Source organism: Odontesthes bonariensis, chromosome 24 (genome assembly GCF_027942865.1).
Source record: "Odontesthes bonariensis isolate fOdoBon6 chromosome 24, fOdoBon6.hap1, whole genome shotgun sequence".
In the NCBI taxonomy this organism is placed as follows: Eukaryota; Metazoa; Chordata; class Actinopteri; order Atheriniformes; family Atherinopsidae; genus Odontesthes; species Odontesthes bonariensis.
This window is the reverse complement of record NC_134529.1, coordinates 1524174-1542494: the sequence shown is the minus strand read 5'-3', so window position 1 is coordinate 1542494 and position 18321 is coordinate 1524174. Positions and strand designations below refer to the sequence as shown.

The following is an 18321-nucleotide window of genomic DNA, read 5'->3' as shown; positions in this document are numbered from 1 at the left end:
TTTCCTGTAGCGGTCCGTTTTGCATCCAAACTGAAGAAGCCTTTGACTGAAGAGACTCTGTTTTCCGATAACAGTCTCATGGAGAGGATGTTCAGGGTTGTCCATAATTCTCTTGATTTTATGGAAAATCCTTCTTTGCATTATTGTCTCCAGAGGTTCCACAGTCGTCCCCAGAACAGAACCAGCCTTCTTTATCAGGTTGTTGAGTCTTTTTAGGTCCCTGGTTCTGATGCTGCTTCCCCAACAGATGACGCAAGAGGAAATGACGCTCTCAACAACAGACTTGTGGAAGATCTGCAACATCTTGTTGCAAACCTTGAAGGACCTTAGCTTCCTCAAGAAGTACAGTCTGCTCTGTCCTTTCTTGTAGATGGCTTCACTGTTGTGTCTCCAGTCCAGTCTGTTGTCCACATGAACACCAAGGTATTTATATTCCTCAACCACCTCCACTTCTTCTCCCATGATGGAAACAGGGTTTGATCTGACCCTGTTTCTCCTGAAATCTACAATCATCTCCTTTGTTTTGTTAACATTCAAGATGAGATGATTGTTCCCACACCATGCCACAAAGCGGTCCACCAGCTCTCTGTACTCAGCTTCTTGTCCATCTCTGATACACCCGACAACTGCAGAGTCATCTGAATATTTCTGTAGATGACAGGAGTCTGACTTGTACTGGAAGTCTGAAGTGTACAGAGTGAAAAGGAATGGTGAGAGTACAGTCCCCTGTGGTGCTCCTGTGCTGCTGATCACCTGGTTAGACACACAATTCTTCAGTCTGACAAACTGTGGTCTGTTTGTCAGGTAGTCATTAATCCAGGTGATTGTTGAGGCCTCCACCTGAGTCTTCTAGAGTTTCAGACGAAGCAGATCAGACTGGATTGTGTTAAATGCACTGGAGAAATCAAAGAACATGATCCTCACAGTGCTGCCTGCTTTATCCAGATGACAGTGGGTTTCTGGAAGCAGGTGTATGATAGCGTCTTCAACTCCAACTCCATGGCGATAAGCAAACTGCAGGGGGTCCTGATATGTGCTGGTTTGCGTACACAGGTGGGTCAACAGGAGTCTCTCCAGAACCTTCATGATGTGGGATGTCAGTGCAACAGGTCTGTAGTCATTGATATCTGAAGGGTGAGTTTTCTTTGGTACCGGAACCAGACAGGATGTCTTCCACAACAGTGGTACCTTCTCTTGGGTCAAGCTAAGGTTGAAAAGGTGTTGCAGAATCCCACAGAGCTGCTCTGCACAGGCCTTCAGGACTCGGGGGCTGACACCATCTGGACCTGCAGCCTTGTTCCGGTTCAGTCTCTCCAACTGCCTCTTCACCTGACTTCTAGAAACAGAAAAGTGGGAGGGGGAGGCAAAGGGGACAGCAGCATCTCCTGATTGGGTTGATGACAAACTAGTGGAAGCAGAAGAATCCATGACTGAGGTGGAGGTGGAGATGTTACAGGAAAGCTGTGGGTCAGAGGAGGGTGGGATGTCTCTTTGGCTGGGAACAAGAGGGGAGGATGGTGAGCTTGTTCCTGAACTGAACCTGTTGAAGAATGTGTTCAGCTCATTTGCTCTGTCCAGACTTCCATCCATCCGATCCTCCCTCTGCTTGAGGCCTGTGATCTTCTTCATTCCTGACCACACATCTCTGATATTGTTCCTCTGCAGTTTACTCTCAAGCTTCTTTCTATACACCTCCTTGCTCTCTCTGATCTTGACTTTGAGCTGCTTCTGTATACTTCTCAGTAGCTCCCTGTCTCGCTCCCTAAAGGCTCTTTTTTTCCTGTTCAATAGTTCCTTTAGCTCACTGGGTTTGTTATTAGGGAAGCATCTCACTGTTCTGGTGGGGATGGTGTTGTCCACACAGAAGTTTATATAGTCAGTCACACACTCAGTCATGGCATTAATGTCCTCTCCATGTGGCTTACAAAGAGAAATCCAATCGGTTGCATCAAAACAACCCTGTAAGGCTTCTTCAGCTTCATGTGACCACTTTCTAACAGTCCTTTTTGTGACAGGTAGTCTCTGGACAAGGGGTTTATATGCTGAACAGAGAAAAACAAGGTTGTGATCTGATTTTCCCAGGGGAGGTCTTGATTTGGAAATGTATGAATCCTTGACATTTGTGTAAAACAAATCCAATGTCTTGTTTTCTCTGGTAGAGCAGCTGACAAACTGTTGAAAAGTTGGCAGTGTAGCAGAGAGTGAGGCATGATTAAAATCACCAGATATTTGCCTCATTGTAAAAGCTGCTGTTAGTAACGGTTAAGGTTAAATGAATGCCTTCTCAGGCATTACATTTAGATGAAATCATGAGAGACAGAGCCTGACTGGCTCAGAGCCAGAGGCTGGTGATACTACCCCCAGTTCACCTCTACCTCCAGCTTCTCCTTTCACCAGAGCAGGGAAGAGTTAAATTACCCAGGCCAGGATAGACCAATGTGGACCTCACCGTTGTTGGGTTTGTGAGGTCATGACTCGTGTTACTTCTAAACTAAACAAAGTTGATGCTAATCGACCGGTTTGTTGTCCTTTTTCTCCAAATGAGAATCGATAAAGGAACCGACAAAGAACCGAATCGTTAAGCAGAATCGAAAATGGAATTGGAATCGTAAAAATCTTATCAATTCCCATCCCTAATCATAAGAGGCATTATAAGGTCAGATGGAGCGGTTGGTGTTCCCAACAGAAGCTCAGACCAGCAGGACTGAGGTCCACTCCACAGAATGAATAATGAACCGTGGAGGGATCCAAGCCAGACTCGGGGAGCAGAGGTCGCTCAGCGGGGACTAAACACCGGGCTCCTTCGCAGATATGACCGACATGGAGATGCTCGGTGGGCATAAAAGTGGAAACACTGGAATGAGTGGCGGAGCTACAGCTGATGATATCGGACCCCCTCCTCCATCACCATCGTCATCATCATCATCCCATCATACACCCAGGGGCGATTTTAGGATCTGGTCTTTAGGGGGGCCCAGCCCCCAGTGCTCACAGAGGAACATTATTTCTCACTAATTGAGGCGAACTAGTACATTTATAAATTTTGGAGCCGTATTAGTTTTGCTTTGAGTAGTGTTTTCCCCTACAACATTCAATTTTGACATTTCAAAAGACTGTGGCTTGACAGGGATAACAGAGAGCCTGAGACAAATATTGAAGACAACTCAACATTTATTTTGGGCAGGGCCGGCCCAAGCCTTTATGGGGCCTTAAGCAGAATTTCATTTGGGGCCCCCCTACCATCACCTCAGCTCCAGATGCCTCATTATTGCATGGGCTACACTGTTATGTGTGTAACGGACCCACAATCATTAGCATTATTTGTAATCATCTTACATTATACAGGTGTCATTCTTGTTTTTAACCTTAAAGGGATAGCAAACTCATAAATATGGTTGAATTAACTTCTACATAAAGAGTGATGTATAAGTATGGCTCATTAATTTAACTATTTGAAAGTAACATCAGCAGGCTGGAGACTGCATTTATAGCAAACACGTTAAATAGTTTAATTTCTTTCAGATGTGCAATGGCGTGCAAAATGTTCAAAATCCAAATACAAAATAGAATCAAATGACATTCACATTATCTTACAGAAAAATAAAGTTTTAATCAAAATTAAATACTTAAATAATAAATACAATACTTAAATAATTTTGCCCAACGGTGGCAGCAGCCAACAGGAGGCATAAATTAACCGAGTATTAGTATTTTGTCAAAATTAATTAATTATTTTTCTGGTGTAATATAATTTCGTTTAAATTATTCAATGTTATTTTAATTTCATGTATATATTTACTTTTTTATCACAACGTCTCGGTGCTCTCTGGGGCCCCCTGGTGGCATGGGGGCCCTAAGCGACCGCATAGTTGGCATATGCCTTGGGCCGGCTCTGATTTTGGGAGTAAAGAGTTAAAACAAAAACAAATGCTAGAAAATAAATAAAATGGTCACTAAAATAATGCATCCTTGAGCAAAAAAAAAAAAAAAAAGCGTTTTTGCATAATATAATATTTTAAAAATGTGCTGAGCCAGGGGGTGCCGAGCTATCTCACGGTGGTTCCTTGGCACCACTAAAAAATACCCTAGTCTCGCCCCTGCATACACCTCCTCAGTTCAGCCGGTTTATCCAGCAGCATCAGCGCCAGTGGAAAAAACACAACAATAACAACAATATCACAAACAACAACATCCAGCAAACAACAACATCCAGCGGGATCAGGTGGAGCACCAGGGACGGAGCGGCGGCGGCAGGCAGCACCATGAAGGCGGAGAAAACGTCCTCCTGGCGGGGAGCAGCCGAGCAGAGGAGCTTCATCAGCAGCACCAGCTGAATCACAGGGAGGAGGAGGAGGAGCAGCGGATGGATGCCAGCCTGAGACCAGCTCCAACTGGGACCAGTTCCGAGTTTAATCATTATTATGGGAATGGAAGAGGAGGGCCTTGCTTCGATCAACATGGCGGACAACAAAGCCCAGGGACCGGGGTGACGGCGGCGCACACGGCACACAGCACCATGGATCAGGTCCACAACTCCCACGAAGGCTACAACAACAACAACCCGTACCACCACTACCCGAACTACCGACCCGCATACGGGAACAGTGGATACGGGGGCATGATGAGCCCCTCCCGGCAGGGGAACAGCTTGGTGGGCCTGGGCGCTGCTAACCCCAGCAAAGCGGCTATGGCTGCTACCAGCTCCCCGGCTGGAGGCGCCGGAGGATTTCCGCGGTTTTCCGGACACGGCCAGCACCACCAGCAGCATCCGTCGGGGGCTACGCCGACTTTGAATCAGTTATTAACGTCTCCGAGCCCGATGATCCGCGGCTATGGAGGCGGATACCCAGATTACAGTAATCCCCCCGCACAGCAGCAGCAGCAGCCGGGCGTGGGGCCGGCTAAAGACACTGGCTCCCAGTACGGCTCGGCGGCGGCTCATGGCTGGGGAGGACAGCTAAGAAATCACCCAACCATGAGCCCGGGGAACAACGGGCAAAGCGGCGGCAGGTCCCAGGTAATTAACACGACGTTAACGGTTACTGCTGACAACAACAAACGTTCATCTTCGAGCAGCTAGCCTAAACAGCCGTTATGCTAACAAGCATAGCTAACGACAGTTAGCTAAGGAGCTAGCTGTTTTTTTTTCATTTTTTATTTGCATTGCTGATAGACTTAATTTACACAACACGACACACAAATTGGAACATGTTTGAACTATTATCAGAATAAAGACTCATCTTCAGTTCATTAGTTGCAGTAGTAACAACAGATGATGATTACTGAAGTGAGTATTATTCAGTTATAGCGGCTAAACAGCCGTTATAGCATAACGGCTGTTTAGCCGTTGTGCTAACAAGCATAGCTAACGACAGCTAGCTGTTTTTTTTTTAATTTATTTGCATTGCTGATAGACTTCATTTTACACAACACGACACACAAATTGGAACATCTTTGAACTCTTATCAGAATAAAGACTCGTCTTCAGTTCGTTAGTTGCGCTAGTAACGACAGATGGTGATTACTGAAGTGAGTATTATTCAGTTATATCCGTGTTTTCGATACCGTGTCCAAGGTGACTCCGTTTTTTTTTAGCTTGCTAGGCTAAGCTAGTTAACCGTTAGCATCTTAGCCGGACAGGCCCGAAGAGGCTTCACATTTATAAGCAAATTCGGATACGAGAATATTTGTGGATTTGATTAAGCGTTGATCAGCGTTATTATTAAAGTCAGTTTGGGGCCATTAAGGTGTGATGACAGAGGCCGACATTCAGCTGACAGCTCCTTTCACTTTTGACACCGACTTAACCGCTTCTCATATGCTAATTAGCCTCTCTTTTGATGTGATTAATGGCGTCACCGGCCGTTAGGTTGGGTTGTTTTTTTTTGTACTTTATTCACCCTCTCTGCTCGCAAACAGAAAGGAATTGGAGGAGGAATTGCTTTTCATTTATCGTTGGGTTTGCTTGGACCTGCTGTGGTTTGCTTTAGCCAGTGATGTGGCCTCAGTTTTACTGGCGGAGCGCCCATTATGTCCCCATCCACACACCGGAGCCCTGACCTTCACACATGCAGATTAGCCATGTGCCCATCACCACCGGCACAACACTGGAGCTAAATATACAGCTGCGGCTTCACAGCTGGGCTCAGAATACATGTTTCGCTGTTTGTAACATCAGGAAATGGAAAACAGCGATGAGGAGATCATTCGATTGAATGCTTTGTTTTGGCTAAAATCTCCAAACTTAACGTTTTCTGTAATTTAAAAGCAGGAAAAGCAGAATTATCTGATGTTACCTGAGACCAGAGTCCGTTTATCCTGGCTGTCGTAGCCAGTATGATGATATAATATGCCGCAAACATGTTTATGATTAAACGTTAGTAACGTGCTGATGTTAGGGACCAGATAGTGATGGTAAGTGGGTTCAAATCCCCTGCATGAAAGGGACATGAAAGACCCCCGTTACCCCACCTGCCGACCTGTGAGTCGCTTTGGATAAAAGCAAATACAAAAAAGCCAAATACATAAACGTAAACATGTTAGGAGGCTAAAATTAGTCGGACACGTCAGGGTTCTTCTTTGATGTCAAACTATTTTTGAAGTTAAAGGGACAGTTCTCCTCTTTAAAGGGACAGTTCGCCTCTTTAAAGGGACAGTTCGCCTCTTCTGACATGAAGCTGTGTGACATCCCATGTCAGCAACATCATTTCTGAACATCTTCTTCCCCCCTGCTGCGTCCTGTGAGCAGAGTTCCAGCCTCGTTTTGGTGTTGATGAAGGTAGTCCGGCTAGTTGGCTGGGGTTTAAAAAATAAAGCGTTTTGCTTCTCAGAACAATATGCGTTCAACAGAGTAATACATTTGCATCACAAAATGGTTCTCCAGGAAAAAGTCAGACCTCACAATCTCTTGGCCCTATCTTCTCTCCCTTCGTATCACTGCCTGCTGTGCAGACCGAGCAGCAAACACCGTAACAGGCGCGGCTGTCTGCAGGAGAACCATTTTGTGATGCAAATGTATTACTCTGTTGAACGCATATTGTTCTGAGAAGCAAAAGGCTTTATTTTTTAAGCCCCAGCCAACTAGCCGGACTACCTTCATAAACACCAAAACGAGGCTGGAACTCTGCTCACAGGACGCAGCAGGGGGTAAGAAGATGTTCAGAAATGATGTTGCTGATATGGGATGTTACACAGCTTCATGTCAGAAGATGCGAACTGTCCCTTTAACCTCGAGTTTGCTGTTCTTTTTAAAAGGTTCGACTTTAACGCCGGACAGTGGGCAGATCTGATGGTTTTAACCGTGGCGACAGTCAGTCCCAGGATCAGTCAGATGATTTGATTGGTCGATGCCTTTTGTTGCTGCTGGAAAAAAGTAGAACTTTTCTCAACTTTCCACCAGAATCTGCACTGAGAAAGCAGAGTAACAAACCCAGAATTCAGTTTAGTATCAGAAGGCGCGGCAAACACATACATTACATTACGGTCATTTTGCAGACGCTTTTAACCAAAGCGACTTACAGTAGCCGCTTTCGGACAGACCGTTCTAAGAAAGTAGTTATCAGAACTACCCTCCTCGAATTTCGTTCTGATAACTGTCCTTCCCCAGCGGAACTGTTTCAGTCTGCATTCGCACATGAGTCGGGACCTGATAGGGACTGATGCGCAGCCGTCTGCTTCAGTGACGTGTTAGCCGTTAGCCGTTTAGCGCTACATTCAAACACAAAACAAAACGGTAAAAGTAAGGAGAGTAGAAAAAACACTACCAAGAAGCTAATATGGAGAGCGGGGAGGCCACCGTGTTTATGGTCTGCATGATGGTGATATTAATCATGGACAATCACATCGGGCGTCTAACATCGAGGCTGGAAGAGCTCACAGAGAGTCAGGAGATACTTTTTTATTTCATGAAGGAAGAAAGGAGAGCAGAGCGCTGCAGACGAAGGAGACCAGTGTAAGTTTAACTTATTAAACACCTGCCGGTTGTGTCTGTGTCTATGAGGAGACATTTCAGCCGTGATAGCATGACATGGGGCGTAGCTACCGACCACCACACACCTCCGTCAGATTCGTTCTATAGAACCATGAGAAGACCCGACCTCGGAGAAGGAGCTAAATAGTTATAGGAACTAAGGGAGAAAGCCCCGAGTTCCTGTATGTCCGAACACGGGAGAAAACGGCCCCGCGGATTAAAAGGTTATTAGAACTGCCAAAGGTTCCTACAGTCCCAAAGCGGCTAATAAGTGCGTTCAACATCGGTAGGCAAAAGAACTTCAGGTCACATACGCATGAATCCTGATTCTGATTCGTCTCAAAGCATCAGGATCTTAGTTTTTTTTTTTTTAAAGGATAAGACCGGTTTTTTTACATTGGGCCCTTGATTTCACATTATAGCATGATGTTCTACTCACCCCTGCTTGTTGTTGAACATTTGGAGCTGTTCCGAAGATCTTCGCGAGGCGTCTGGCTGCTCTCTTGAGATATTCGGCCATGAAACGGTTTCCTATGGGCAAGCTCATACAGGCACAAACTATGCTGTTTATAATTTATTAATTACTGTACACTAGCACTGATAACGTAGAGGTGCGTCGCTCACTTAAAAAAATCCGGGTTATTGTAATTTAGATTTTTTTTGTTGTAAAGTGGGTGTTACTGACGTCCTCGTGGTGCTACTGCCACAGACAGCCCACAGACCTGCTGCCTATTTATTCATTCGGCTAAAATTCAAAATTAGTAACCCGGATTTTTTTAAGTAAGCGACGCACCTCCACGTTATCACTTCTAGTGTACAGTAATTAATAAATTATAAACAGCATAGTTTGTGCCTGTATAAGCTTGCCCATAGGAAACCGTTTCATGGCCGAATATCTCAAGAGAGCAGGCAGACGCCTCGCGAATATCTTCGGAACAGCTCCAAATGTTCAACAACAAGCAGGGGTGAGTAGAACATCATGCTATAATGTGAAATCAAGGGCCCAATGTCAAAAAACCGGTCTTATCCTTTAAGAAATTCCTTTATTGTGACTAAAGAAAATAAAGTGAAACTTCTTAACAGTTAACAGTGTAATGAGACGCAGTGAGACGCTGTCAGCAGAACAGGCTGCTTTTCTGTTTTGTATGTTAGAAAATAGAGTATTTAGTTTTTGTTTGCTCAGGTCAGACTCAACACGAGTGTGTGTTTGTGTCTTGATGAATTCTGGAATCCTGAAACTATCAGGAGTCGTTAACAGCTGCTGGTTTGTGTTTCTTTTTGTCATGCTTGGAGTGATGAAACATCAGAGAAATGAGTCCAAACCTTTGCCTTTCTGTCCCTGTGACCCTCTGAACTCAGTTTCTGTGGTTAAACTGAACCAAACCGTCAGATGGATCCATTCTGCGCAGCCTTTTGACCCACCTGAGATCCAAACGGTCTGACCTTTGCCGGCCCAGCTGCTGCTGTTTACATCTGGATGATCGATCAGGATGTTTGTTTACGCTCCTCAGCTGACTGATGGAAACACGTCCACAGAGGGAAATGTATTCAGCTGCACTGAAACATCTGTTCGGGCTCCTCTCACCTGCTGTTGTGTCAGTGTGTCGGACGCAGGGTGAATATTAAAGTGCATGCAGGCTGCTGCTCCGTCACCTGCTGCTGCAGATGTGCTGCAGATGTTCTGCAGATGTTCTGCAGATGTTCTGGAGCATCCATCCGTTTGGATTAATCAGCAGCATCAACCACAGACATTTTAGTCATTTTAAAGCAAGGTTTTAGCTTTCTGGAACTTTTCTTTTTGGTCGTATAAATCATTTTCAGACTTAAACTGATGATGTTCAGACGTGGAAACATCTGGATTCACCTGCAGGGGGCTGAAGTTTCCGTTGGGTTTCAGTTTGTTGTGTTTCTGCTGATGGACACCCAGTAAATCCGAGCCTTTCTGGGCCCTTAATAGTCTCAGTTTCTGTCTGTGAACAGAACTCTGCTTCTTCTCATCAGAACCAAACTGCTGATCCTCATCCAGATAAACTCTGAGAAGAAACAGACTTTATGTTAATATTCATCTTTGCTTTACTCAAACATAAAGTTCATGCAGCAGCCCTGATACCGGCAGGATAAGACAGTATTTAAAGGTGTTCTCAGACCGGTTTGCAGCCATTCGTTCCTCGGCCGTCACAATCAGTCTGTAGTTGTAGTCCTGGGACTTGTAGTCCTGGGACTTGTAGTCCTGTCTAAACTGCAGATAAACAGGTTGACGTGATTGAAATGAGTTTACAGGAATCATACCAGGTAACAAAAGAATTCAAGGATGTTACTGAGAGATAGAATATCTGCCTCTGAGCTGAACATTGAGAAAATATGAAAAATATTAACATTAAACTTTCAGAAAGTCATCGTAACAGTGAAAATGTGCCTCATTATCTGATCGTTTACCTTCCTCAGGTGGCGAACATGGACCCGATGGCGATGAAGCGCTCTCAGCTCTACGGGATGAGCAACAATCCGTACTCCCAGCAGCAGGGGGGGCCGTACCCTGGCCAGCCCTACGTCTCCCCCTCCCCCCACAGATACCCCATGGGGATGCCCGGCCGGGGGCAGATGGGGCAGATGGGGATGCGGTACCCTCAGCAGCAGGTAGGAGGCGCTTTGAGGGCTGTTAGATGTTGTTCCAGGACCTTTGACCTGATCTGTGTGCTGATTTAACAACTTTCACATCCTTTAAAGCAGGTGGAATCTTGGGAATATTTATGTGACATAAACAGAAACAAGTTTGCTTCAAAGTTGAGGCCAAAATCAGAAGATACAGTGTTTGTTTTCTTTTGAAATTTAAACGTTCTGTTCAGGAACAAAGAGAAGTTCTCGGTGATCGCGGAAAACAAACACAAGGGAACGTTTGATGTTAGCATTTTAATGGAAATCAGTCGGTTTGTTAGCTGAGAACGAAGCTAGCAGGGAACAGAAGGAAGGTAGCAGAGAACGGAAGGATGCTAGCAGAGAACGGAAGGAAGCTAGGAGAGAACGGAAGGAAGCTAGCAGAGAATGGAAGGAAGCTAGGAGAGAACGGAAGGAAGCTAGGAGAGAACGGAAGGAAGCTAGCAGAGAACGGAAGGAAGCTAGGAGAGAACGGAAGGAAGCTAGCAGAGAACGGAAGGAAGCTAGCAGAGAACGGAAGGACGCTAGCAGAGAACGGAAGGAAGCTAGCAGAGAACGGAAGGAAGCTAGGAGAGAACGGAAGGAAGCTAGGAGAGAACGGAAGGAAGCTAGCAGAGAACGGAAGGAAGCTAGGAGAGAACGGAAGGAAGCTAGGAGAGAACGGAAGGAAGCTAGCAGAGAACGGAAGGAAGCTAGCAGAGAACGGAAGGACGCTAGCAGAGAACGGAAGGAAGCTAGCAGAGAACGGAAGGAAGCTAGCAGAGAACGGAAGGAAGCTAGGAGAGAACGGAAGGAAGCTAGGAGAGAACGGAAGGAAGCTAGGAGAGAACGGAAGGAAGCTAGGAGAGAACGGAAGGAAGCTAGCAGAGAACGGAAGGAAGGTAGGAGAGAACGGAAGGAAGGTAGGAGAGAACGGAAGGAAGGTAGGAGAGAACGGAAGGAAGGTAGGAGAGAACGGAAGGAAGCTAGCAGAGAACGGAAGGAAGGTAGGAGAGAACGGAAGGAAGGTAGGAGAGAACGGAAGGAAGCTAGCAGAGAACGGAAGGAAGCTAGCAGAGAACGGAAGGAAGCTAGCAGAGAACGGAAGGAAGCTAGGAGAGAACGGAAGGAAGCTAGGAGAGAACAATTAGGATAAATGTGAGGAAATATTGGTGAAGCGGCAGATGGATGTTGGTAAACTGGTTGGTGAGCTGGTTGGTAAACTGGTTGGTGAGCTGGTTAGTAAACTAGTTGGTAAACTGGTTGGTTAACTGGTTGGTGAGCTGGTTTGTGAGCTGGTTGGTAAACTGGTTGGTGAGCTGGTTTGTGAGCTGGTTGGTAAACTGGTTGGTGAGCTGGTTTGTGAGCTGGTTGTTAAACTGGTTGGTGAGCTGGTTGGTAAACTGGTTGATGAACTGGTTGGTGAGCTGGTTGGTAAACTGGTTGGTGAGCTGGTTGGTAAACTGGTTGGTGAGCTGGTTGGTAAACTGGTTGGTGAGCTGGTTGGTGAGCTGGTTGGTAAACTGGTTAGTAAGCTGGTTGGTGAGCTGGTTGGTAAGCTGGTTGGTGAGCTGGTTAGTAAGCTGGTTGGTGAGCTGGTTGGTAAGCTGGTTGGTGAGCTGGTTAGTAAGCTGGTTGGTGAGCTGGTTAGTAAGCTGGTTGGTGAGCTAGTTGGTAAACTGGTTGGTGAGCTGGTTGGTGAGCTAGTTGGTAAACTGGTTAGTCAGCTGGTTGGTGAGCTGGTTGGTAAACTGGTTAGTAAGCTGGTTAGTAAGCTGGTTGGTGAGCTGGTTGGTAAACTGGTTGATGAACTGGTTGGTGAGCTGGTTGGTAAACTGGTTGATGAACTGGTTGGTGAGCTGGTTGGTAAACTGGTTGGTGAGCTGGTTGGTAAACTGGTTGGTGAGCTGGTTGGTAAACTGGTTGGTGAGCTGGTTGGTGAGCTGGTTGGTAAACTGGTTAGTAAGCTGGTTGGTGAGCTGGTTGGTAAGCTGGTTGGTGAGCTGGTTAGTAAGCTGGTTGGTGAGCTGGTTGGTAAGCTGGTTGGTGAGCTGGTTAGTAAGCTGGTTGGTGAGCTGGTTAGTAAGCTGGTTGGTGAGCTGGTTAGTAAGCTGGTTGGTGAGCTAGTTGGTAAACTGGTTGGTGAGCTGGTTGGTGAGCTAGTTGGTAAACTGGTTAGTCAGCTGGTTGGTGAGCTGGTTGGTAAACTGGTTAGTAAGCTGGTTAGTAAGCTGGTTGGTGAGCTGGTTGGTGAGCTGGTTAGTAAGCTGGTTGGTGAGCTAGTTGCTAAACTGGTTAGTCAGCTGGTTGGCGAGCTGGTTGGTGAGCTGTTGGACTGCAGCACAGAACGACGGAGCCGTTGATGCCATCGAGCTCCACGGCTGCTGCAGAGCGGGTCGGGCCGAGCCGGTCTGGGCTCCGGCTGGTTTTAGACACCAGACTGCTGGCGTGGGTTTGGTGCTCCTGCTGAGAGCCGACTGGCTTCTTTGGCTTTGTTAGCAGTTTCTGTTGGGAAACACGGGGAGAGCGTGTGAGAGTCAGAGAACCGAATCAATCCAAATAAATGTTTGTTTCTTTAATAATCAGAACAAAGTGATTTAAGGACAGTAAAAACATTGAGTGAAAGAACCCTTTAAGTCTAAATATCCTCAGTTTCTGACAGACACCATTCAAACTTTAAATGGGTCACAAGACATTCAGCTATTACCAATTGTTTCAGGTTTTTCAAATCTTCAGCCAAATTTTAAACATGACAGTTTCGAAAACATGAACATTTTGCTCCTTCTTGATTTTTATGAATGAGCACACAGTTGAGTGTGTGCTGATAAGTTTCAAATTTTTCAGTTTTTTCAAACAAATTCCTCTAACTTTCATACAGTTTAACTTAGAGAAATAAATTATACCTTAAAATGTAGGAAAAGTTGTCCTCTTTCAGCCAATGTAACTACTAAAGAGCTCACATTTACAGAAAGTTTTACACCTCAGACGCCCTGATATATGCTCCCAGGAACAGGAAGAAGGAGTTTTACACTTCAGACGCCCTGATATATGCTCCCAGGAACAGGAAGAAGGAGTTTAACACCTCAGACGCCCTGATATATGCTCCCAGGAACAGGAAGAAGGAGTTTTACACCTCAGACGCCCTGATATATGCTCCCAGGAACAGGAAGAAGGAGTTTTACACTTCAGACGCCCTGATATATGCTCCCAGGAACAGGAAGAAGGAGTTTTACACCTCAGACGCCCTGATATATGCTCCCAGGAACAGGAAGAAGGAGTTTATACACCTCAGACGCCCTGATATATGCTCCCAGGAACAGGAAGAAGGAGTTTATACACCTCAGACGCCCTGATATATGCTCCCAGGAACAGGAAGAAGGAGTTTTACACTTCAGACGCCCTGATATATGCTCCCAGGAACAGGAAGAAGGAGTTTTACACCTCAGACGCCCTGATATATGCTCCCAGGAACAGGAAGAAGGAGTTTATACACCTCAGACGCCCTGATATATGCTCCCAGGAACAGGAAGAAGGAGTTTTACACCTCAGACGCCCTGATATATCCTCCCAGGAACAGGAAGAAGGAGTTTTACACCTCAGACGCCCTGATATATGCTCCCAGGAACAGGAAGAAGGAGTTTTACACCTCAGACGCCCTGATATATGCTCCCAGGAACAGGAAGAAGGAGTTTTACACCTCAGACGCCCTGATATATGCTCCCAGGAACAGGAAGAAGGAGTTTTACACCTCAGACGCCCTGATATATGCTCCCAGGAACAGGAAGAAGGAGTTTTACACCTCAGACGCCCTGATATATGCTCCCAGGAACAGGAAGAAGGAGTTTACACCTCAGACGCCCTGATATATGCTCCCAGGAACAGGAAGAAGGAGTTTTACACCTCAGACGCCCTGATATATGCTCCCAGGAACAGGAAGAAGGAGTTTATACACCTCAGACGCCCTGATATATGCTCCCAGGAACAGGAAGAAGGAGTTTATACACCTCAGACGCCCTGATATATGCTCCCAGGAACAGGAAGAAGGAGTTTATACACCTCAGACGCCCTGATATATGCTCCCAGGAACAGGAAGAAGGAGTTTATACACCTCAGACGCCCTGATATATGCTCCCAGGAACAGGAAGAAGGAGTTTTACACCTCAGACGCCCTGATATATCCTCCCAGGAACAGGAAGAAGGAGTTTAACACCTCAGACGCCCTGATATATGCTCCCAGGAACAGGAAGAAGGAGTTTTACACCTCAGACGCCCTGATATATGCTCCCAGGAACAGGAAGAAGGAGTTTTACACCTCAGACGCCCTGATATATGCTCCCAGGAACAGGAAGAAGGAGTTTTACACCTCAGACGCCCTGATATATGCTCCCAGGAACAGGAAGAAGGAGTTTTACACCTTAGACGCCCTGATATATGCTCCCAGGAACAGGAAGAAGGAGTTTTACACCTCAGACGCCCTGATATATGCTCCCAGGAACAGGAAGAAGGAGTTTTACACCTCAGACGCCCTGATATATGCTCCCAGGAACAGGAAGAAGGACTTCATCACATCCTCCCATCTGAGAAGCTGAAAACAGGAAGAGTTTGACAGAACTTATGTTGTTATTGATGCGTTTCGACTCTAAACTCACAGCTGCATCACGCTCGCTGGTTTCCGTGTGTTTGAAAATCATCTGAAACCTTTTTTGAGCGGCCTGGTTGAATCGGCTCCAGCTGTGCGCTGCCCTCCTTTCTGTCTCCATCCATTTCTTCCTCCTACATTCTTTCATCCTCCTCCGTTCCTCCAACCCTCTCTCTCCCACATTCTCTCTCTGTAACCGTGCCACCGTCCTCTTCCTCTCTCGGAGCATCCTTTTGAAGTCTGGGTGCTGATGCAGTTGCCATGGAGACTGCTGGTGGAAGAGAAAATGGAAAAATCAGCAGAATCGGCTGCACCGGAGGCCTCGCAGGCTGTTTAATGCGTTGACTTCACATCAGAGGTTGTCATGTGATATGTCCTCCAGCTCAAACAGTTGACTCTGATCGTCTCTGCTCACCTCAGGATGAGTAAAACACTTTTTATGGATGTGATGAGGCTTCAAAGGACGTTTTTTCTTTTAATATGCAAGTGTAACTTAACCAACACTGTGTGGTTAGACTGAAAGTATTTATATAGATAAATTCTATATATTTTAGGCAGTTCAGTCCTTTTGTGTTAAAGTGGAACAACTTAAATCACATAACTGTGTATAAACTAATCTACATGATTTATTGGTAAAATAATGTTTACTTACTTTGTTTTATAAAAACACAAAAAATGATATTAAATAATATGTTGATTTAAATGGATCCATAAAGACTTAAAATGTTAACATGTTCAGGATCCAGTGATCCCAGTGTTACCAGATCCCTTTTTCTTCACTGTTGTTCGAACTGTGATCACTTTCTACACTAACAGGACGAGCACATCATGCTATGTGAAACCTGCCTCATGGCTGGTCTTTTAGGAGTAAAATGAGATGTTTATTTGAAGTCTTCTCTGGTTCTTTGATGATTTTTACCATCATTTGACTGCAGAGAAACATTCCTGCTCAGCATGAGCTCTGAATCATCCTCTGACTTCCAGTTTCATCATCAGACGGCTTCTGTTGTTCTGCAGAGAAGATGCTGAGAGACTGAACTGGTTTACAGTTTGTCCCTCTGTGGCACCAGAACCTGAACTCTGTGGCACCAGAACCTGGTGATAACATGTGAACACTGTTGTGTAAATCTCCCCTAAAACCCAACCCTGGGATCCTTGAGTTCCTCTTTGTTTGAAATGTTAAGACTTTTAAGAGTTAAAATGTGAGCGGGTGTTTAACACGCTGGCGTCTCCTCTCTTCTCCAGGATCTGTCCGGCTCCATCGACGACCTGCCCACCGGCACCGAGGCCGCGGTCAGTTCAGGGGCCTCGGGATCCGGCAGCACTCACGGTGATCAGGGGACTCCAGGGGCCCGTTCACCTTTCTCCCCCCACGTCTCACCCCGCCTGCCCCCTCCCACCCGAACGGGACCCTCTCCGTCACCGACACTGTCCCCCGCCGGCTCTGGCAGCCAATCGCGGTCGGGGCCGCTGTCCCCCACAACCAGCAGCGGGCCAGGTAGGATGATAAAGAGGAAGACACTTACATTTAATGCTTCAGTTCTGTATTTACACTCTGTTTGTGTGTCTCAGGCTCCCAGCTGACCCCTCAGGTCTCTGGTCCTGGATCAGATGTCGGTCCTCATTCCTCCCAGTCGGCCATGACTCAGGACAGAGGTACACTTTTGTCTTATTGTCATCATCATTAAACTATTTCATCATTACAAGACATTATTTTAAGCTTAGGTTTGCAAAGCTGCATCTGAACAAACATACTGCATACTGATCGATCAGACAGTATGCAGAGCGTTTACCCACAATGCATTTCGCTCCTGCCCGAGCTGAAATCAGCCGGCCTGAAGCTGATTTCTCTTAAGCTCTAAACTCTGTAAACTTTAGCAACATTTGAAACATTTTCAGGAGAGAAAGTAGTCGTTTAGATCCCCAACGTGTTGAAAACCTGACAAAATACCGGCTGTTTACAATTTTGTTCCCACGAATTCGGCGCTACTAAAGCTAGCCGCAGTGAGCAACGCACTTCCTGTTATTTTCACAAAAATAAAATACCCGTTGCCTTTTATCATAGGGAAAGCCATTACCATGCAATTGGTGCTTTTGTTTTGAAAACAGGAAGTGAACCTACCCTCGTTGTAGCTAGCTTGAAACTGCCGTTTTGACAGGAAATGACGATCGGCGACGTCACGTTACGTTGCATCTTGGGTAGTTTGAGTATGAGTAGTAACCTCATGATGCATACCGAACATTTAGGAGAATCTAGTATGCATCCGGGAACTTCTCGCTTACTCAAACTTGCATACTAACTCAGAAAGTTAGTAGGAGTGGTAGGAGAAGTATGTGGTTTCGAACACAGCCAAAGTCTTCTTTAAAACTCCTTAAAGGGTAAATGGACGCTAACAGTTTCCCTCTGCTTCCGTTGTTTGTGCTAAGCTAAGCTAACTGCCCTTTATCCTTCTCACTCCTCCACCTTCTCAGGTTTCACCACCTCCATGCAGCGCAGCACCCCGGGGCCCCAGTTCGGCCCCCAGCAGTCTGCACCCCCCATGTCCCCTCACGCATCTCCCGTGGGGCCCATGCACCACAGCTCCTACCAGCAGGGCGGCCACTCCTACGGCCAATACGGCCCCCCAGGTATGACATGTTCACACTGGAAAACACCTTTTGACTGCAGAGGAACAAATCCGTCGTCTCATGTGTCATGTCTCAACCTCCTCAGGTAACTACTCCCGGCCCCCCCATTATGGTGGGACGCCCAGTGCCAACTACAGTGGCCCGGGGCCTGGTCTGGCCAACAGCCTGGGAATGAATGCCAGCAGTCCCATGCACGGCCAGGGACCCTCCACCCCGGCAGGCCGCGGACCTGGGCCCGGTACCGGGGGTCGCCCCTACCCCACAGGAGCCGGCACAATGCCCCCCACCTCCCCCGGCATGCCACAGCCTGCCGGGCAGGGCATGGGTCCCCTGGGGCCCAATGCCAGCTGCAAACCACCGGATTTGGGCCCCAACGCTGGACCAAGCGCCAACTTGTCGTCGTCCTCCACGGCCGCTGCTCAGAGCAGGTGAGACCTGTCAGAGGAAGGTG

At 46.5% G+C, this 18321-nt stretch overlaps 1 protein-coding gene across 3 annotated transcripts in view; it reads left to right on the top strand.

Moving 5' to 3' along the window:
* The first annotated feature begins 4084 nt into the window (after nucleotides 1–4084).
* Nucleotides 4085–18321, top strand: part of arid1b (AT-rich interactive domain 1B) — a 35354-nt gene continuing 21117 nt past the window's right edge. For all 3 annotated transcript variants that reach the window (XM_075458671.1, XM_075458670.1, XM_075458669.1), the window contains exons 1-6: nucleotides 4085–5017; nucleotides 10415–10606; nucleotides 16488–16740; nucleotides 16815–16898; nucleotides 17715–17870; nucleotides 17956–18298. In XM_075458671.1, the coding sequence (XP_075314786.1) occupies nucleotides 4364–5017; nucleotides 10415–10606; nucleotides 16488–16740; nucleotides 16815–16898; nucleotides 17715–17870; nucleotides 17956–18298 (1682 nt within the window). In that variant the 5' untranslated portion in view covers nucleotides 4085–4363. The remainder of the gene's footprint in view (nucleotides 5018–10414; nucleotides 10607–16487; nucleotides 16741–16814; nucleotides 16899–17714; nucleotides 17871–17955; nucleotides 18299–18321) is intronic.